General features: G+C 38.5%; 1 protein-coding gene across 1 annotated transcript; it reads right to left on the reverse strand.

Annotated features, from left to right (window-relative positions):
* Positions 1 to 2,216: 2,216 nt before the first annotated feature.
* On the reverse strand, positions 2,217 to 5,497 carry LOC123966790 (sodium/glucose cotransporter 4-like; the record flags this gene model as incomplete). The annotated part of the gene is made up of 4 exons (XM_046042901.1): positions 2,217 to 2,528; positions 2,989 to 3,204; positions 3,963 to 4,131; positions 5,347 to 5,497. Coding segments are annotated over 4 exons (848 nt in total), but the record flags the coding sequence as incomplete, so codon positions are not given.
* Between the last annotated feature and the right edge of the window lie 488 nt (positions 5,498 to 5,985).

Raw genomic sequence — 5,985 nt, forward strand, 5'->3', positions numbered from 1 at the left:
CCTGATGTCCGTAGAAAGCTCTTTGGTCTTGCCCATGGTGGTGATGTTGGATGCTGGTTGTTTGGGTGTTGACAGGTGTCTTTTATACAGGTAACGAGGTGAGGCAGGTGTATTTGATGTAGATAATTGGTTGGGATTGGGGCTGTGTCTTAAAGAAAGACTAACTGGCTTGTAGGAGCCAGAATACTTGCTGTTTGGTAGGGGGTCATATACTTGTTTTTTCTCATCAGATGGTTATCAATTTTTATAAATTCATATGATGTGATTTTCTGGAATTTTCTTTGGGATTCTGTCTTTCACTGTTAGAATGTACATATGATTAAAATTGTAGATTGTTGCATTCTTTGTAAGTGGGCAAACCTGCAAAATCAGCAAGGGGTCAAATACTTATTTCCCCCACTGTACATGTATACATGTACACAGAGCGATGGAGCATAGTGTAAAGGATAAAAACAAGGACAAAGGACAAGGACAAAAAATGAGACAAAAATACTCTAGTTTTCTTAAGGCATCCACCCAAAGAGAAACTTATTTAATCTGAACAAACCCCAAAAAGTTTGCGCAGAGCTCCAGGGTCAGGAACTTAAATAAAGAAATAGACAGGGAGGACCCCACCCTTTTCTCAAACAATCATTGGCTATCAGCACTTGATCATCACATTGATTGGTTTTTACATTACTTCACTGTTTATGGGTAGATGGTCCTTCTGTCCAGTAGTTGCAACACCCCTTTGCTTCAATACACAAACAATTCTCCAGATAAGGTAATAAAACATATCATGCAGGTCTCTCTACCTCTTGTTCTCTTACATAATCTTAAATGCATGCACAAATAAAAAAATTCTTTTAAATGTATCACTTGGAATGCAGAATATATTAAATCAATTCATGTCATCACTCATTCTATTCCCCTCATCTCTTTCTGACTTCAAAAGGAGAGAAAGGCCTCCCCTGCTCCTATAGTCACACAAAATGAAGGTGCTTATCTCTTCACAACTGTTGATGTCAACTGATAGTGCCTTCTTTGCTGATCAAACCAATTATTCAGACATTATCAGGGGATACATAAGAAATATGAAAAAACAAGTTTTAAAATGTATTAATGAATATTCTCCAACAATATAGATTCAAACAATATAGATTTAAAAAATGAAAACTCTTGAACCTCTTCTTATTTTCACACCTCCTTTCACACCTCCAGGGACTTATTTATCACCCATGACAAATTTAGGGAATATATATTAGGAGTATTTGACAGTGTGAATAGGGTGTTTTTCATTTATGATTTATGGCTATGTAAACCATGTTATCCTTCATATATGTTGAATGGATTTTAGGATGGCAGACCGCATGCTCTTTTCTGTTGGGGTGCAAATATTTATTAAGCAAGGCAAGGCAAGGCACGTTTATTTGTATAGCACATTTCAACAACAAGGTCATTCAAAGTGCTTTACATAAAACATAAAAGCAACATAAAAAAGTTCATTCCAATATCAGTGGAAACTGAAATAACACCATGTTATATTTCAAATTTATCTGGTAGAAATTTGAGTAATACATAATTTGGTACACAAAATTACAAAACAAAATGACCAGGAAAGTCCTGAAGATTGACAAATCACTAATAAGTAGTTCCTGATTTACTGACTCAAAAACTACATAATGTTCAGTCAATAGAGAACAGACTTGAACATACTATCTTTTAAGAAACAGTAAGTAATGATAAGATAATCATGAAATACTGAGGGATTACTTCTCAATATGGTGTACTGCTTCACTTGAGAAGGCACAAAAAGGGTGCATTACTCATTATATATAACAAGCACAACATGGATTATGAGTGGCAATAAAAGATCATAAGGACTACATTTTTTCCTTTTCCCTAATAGGCAGATAGGTAGGAGTGTCCGGATAACTGCATCATAGTCACTTAAGTGGGTTTCACTCAGCTTTCTTTTTAAAAATGTTTAAATAGTGATTACAAATCTTGTGTGTACAATGATCATTATTAGAGAAGTCTGTCCTGATAAAACACATCTAAATTCACAGTGTTATTGCACAGAATACATATCCAGCACAGCAACTGATTGGTTTAGCCATTGGACCAAGCCTTTCATTTTATCAAACATTTTCAACGTAAGACCAAATGTCAGTACATCAATTTTCAAGACAATCTTACTGATAATACCGGGTTCAGGATTTCATGAAACCTGCACATTAGGCAAAGTATCCCCAGAGAAACACATTAACAGCCAGTAGTAGCAGGGCGTTAACATTGCAGACTCTACTCCAGAATGGCTCCTCCTGTAGAGAGTTTAGTTCACTGTTTTCAATCACTGGAGATACAGATCCAGAGCTCGGACCTGTCAGACCACATAGCCACAGAGCAGCTCTCCGCCACCAGGAATCTGGCAAACGTTCAGAGTCAGGGCTGTAGTCAGAGTTCACTGGGTCAGAGATCATGCGAGGACCTGTAAGGTCGATCCGAGGCTCCTGGCTATATCTGGACCACCAAGTCAACCGGTACAGCTGGACAGGAGAAGAGGAGATCCAGCACATATGTGTTAAGTGTTTTTGCTTGACAGACCAACATTCCAATCCACTTACATGTAGTACAGGTTCACATTCGTATGTGGACTCGCCTTTTTCCACTGCAGGTTCCTGTTACTAAATTTCAGCACTCCTCAGCAGGTGACACTAAACACAAGTTCCAAAAACTTTCATATTGAAAATCAAGCACACCTTTATGAAGAATGTAATATTCCATACTTTCAGGGACTAATGACAGTGCTGTAAATCAGCAGTGAGGGCTTGAATGTAACTTTCATTTATATGTAAAAGTCCTACATTCTAACTTTAAGCTCATGTGCAATACAGTATAGTGATACATGACAGAATATCACTGTAAATGTCTCTGTCCTTCTGTACATGTGTTTCTCAATTTAAAGATGAGAAGACAAAGATAATGAATGTATGACATGTTCCTTACATGTTCTTTAGGTATTGGTGTAGTGGTCAAGCTGACACCAACAACGATAAGGCAAGTGAGAGCCAACAGGATAAGAGCAAAGTACAGGTAGTGGACATTAGCCAGGATAGCAGGCCGATGATCAGGCTGACCACAGGAAGGAGCTATATAGGAGAACTCCAGAACCATGCGGATTAGTCCCACCACTAGTCCAGTCATGAGACCCCAGAATGCACCCTGAGACACACACACATACACACAAATATTAGTTTTAATGTGGCCGTCTTGTAGATGTGCCCAGTGTCAAAATCCTAATACCTTTGTTAAGCTTGATTTATAGTTATACATTAAGGGCTTACAGCAAAACTGATGTGCGCCTTCTGAAATATGTAAATACATGTTGGAGCTATGGAGATACCAAGTGGAGAGTGCAGGAACTGTAACTAGCTGCTTGTGTTTTCTCCCTCTGTTTCTGATAAGGGTAGAGATTGTCCATGATCAAAGCGAAACAGTTTACTGTAAGGAATACGAGAGCATGATGAAGCCAACGACAAACTATACATCTGTCCAGTGTTGCAGGAGTGCTATCAAAGTAGTTAAATCCAACACTGAACCATAAATGACAAGCTACTTTCTACTCTACTCTTTAATAGGAGTTGTGTAATTGTGTCATGAATAAATCTGGCTTTAAACCTACAGGGTCCAGCTTCCTAAATTAATTAATTAGTGTCTACTCCAATAAGGTAAATTACTACAAACTGACACACTCACATGCTCCTTTCCATATTTATTGATAATAAGGAAGCTTCAGTGTAAAAAATGTTTATGCTTGCGTGTGGATGACAAGAACTCTCCTCACAAAATGACAGAATGATCTTTGGCCCTGTGAATTTTCTTTCTTGGGTAGGTTAAGATGGGGAAATTGTCATGTAAGATATGTGTGTGTGTGTGTGTGTGTGTGTGTGTGAGCGAGAGAGAGAGAGAGAGAGACCTACCTGCTCATTGGCACGTGGCCAGAAGATAGCCATTAGGAATACAGCAGTAATTGGCGGAGCTAGAAAGCTGGTCACTGACTGGATATAATCAAACAGCTGTCCACTATTGGCTGTTTGGATGACTGGAATCCACAACAGACTAACACATACCAAGAACAGGATGAAAACCCTGAAAATACACACCATGTTATTATTATGTCAGCTTTGGTTAAGTTCAAAAAGAGAGGAAAGTTTCAGAAACGTGGTTGGCGGTTCAATCCCTGGCTCCTCCAGTCTGCACGACAATTGTTGGGCTTCTGTAAATAACATCATAGAGTACGGTCTAGACCTGCTCTTTTATGAAAAGCGCTGTGAGATAACTGTTGTTGTGATTTGGTGCTATATAAATAAAATTGAATTGAATTGAATAGGGACCTCGCACTGTTCATGCTCGGGCCTTAAAAATCCCTTCAGTTTCAATAGGAACCTCGCACGGTTCGTGCTCGGGCCATAATAAAGCAGGTTATGGCTTCAGTTAACAGATTTGCTAACTATGTAAGATTTTATTGGACTTTATTTTTTGTAACCCACAGATGTGGCACAGATATGTGTGCTAGTTCTCAAAATTTCACTATTCACAAATATGTATTGTTACATTTGTGTTGTGTAAAATCATATCCACAAAAATAGTGTGGGATTTTTACATGTGAAATGGGTTTTGCACTTTTCTGGATCACTGTCTAACAATTTGTGGGTCACGTTACATTTGTGAATTCCCTTTCTGAAATTTGTGGAATTTTGCCCAATCTCTATCTCGGAAATCTGTAGAAAAATTCACAAATATCTCACTATCCACAAACATGTATTTTTGTTTGTATTGTGTAAAGTCATATCCACAAAAATATAGTGTGGACAATGCAGCTGAGATGAACGCTGTTTTTATTATTATTCAAGTCATGTAATTGACATGACAAATGATCAACTGAGTGTGCGAGTTACCAGGAGCTACTCTCCATAGCTCCGGTAGGCTGATGTTTTCTTCTGTGCTGCAGTGTTTTGAACAGAGGATCTGCAGAGCACCCTCTGGTGGGCAAACTATGGAACACTCATGACATGAGGGAAGGATCCGACTGTTTCTTTTTAATGGTCATAAATCGGCTGTCATAAACACAGATGCACCTTATATCGGCCAATAATATCTGCAAAATTATACATCGGTCAGGCTCTAAAAATTTGCGAGCCACCCACAGAGGGACAGAAGGCTCACGCCAACACACACAGAGTCACAGTGCAGAGAAAGAGATAGAGAGAGTTTGGAAAGACCATTTTTTGACAGCCATATATTCTTTTCCACAATTTTTGCAGGATGATCTTTGATTGATGTGGTTCATATTAGCATCACTACCTTCCAACAATCATGAGTTCCCTCTCTGAAGCTTTAGGCCTGGCTCTGTGGTAGAGGTCCAGTGTAAACAGAGTGGAGCTGCTGTTAAAGATGGAGGTCAGAGATGACATCAGAGCAGCTAACATCACTGCCAGCATCAGACCACGAAGACCTGCACAGAGAGAAGGATCAAAAGATTGTGTTAGAAGTTGACAGAAGTTGTGTTGGTGAACCATCAGGTGAATAATTCTGATGTTTACATACTACTATCCAGGGTTCTAAAAATCTATTATTTTATTATTAAATAATCCATTTACACAGGGGAAAACCAATAATGATGCAGAAGCAATTAAAAGCACAACAAACAAAAATTCGATCAGTGTCTGAGTATGTCAAATAGAAAAGTTAATAATGGTTTCACTGATTTGTTGTTGTTGTTTGTCAGACACTTAACTTTAAGGGACAACATCCTGATACCAATATTTCATATCTGTTTTATGAGGACTTCAATAAAAAAAAAAACAACCTTACAACTGGGCATGTCTAACCTGAATCTGTTGGCCAACCAAGGTGACCATTATCCTAAATCAGGGGTCTGCAAATAAGTCTGGCATCGGGCCAAAATTTTTTCGAGCTGTTACATGATGGGCCAGAACATAG

This window comes from Micropterus dolomieu, unplaced genomic scaffold (assembly GCF_021292245.1).
Source record: "Micropterus dolomieu isolate WLL.071019.BEF.003 ecotype Adirondacks unplaced genomic scaffold, ASM2129224v1 contig_14237, whole genome shotgun sequence".
In the NCBI taxonomy this organism is placed as follows: domain Eukaryota; kingdom Metazoa; phylum Chordata; class Actinopteri; order Centrarchiformes; family Centrarchidae; genus Micropterus; species Micropterus dolomieu.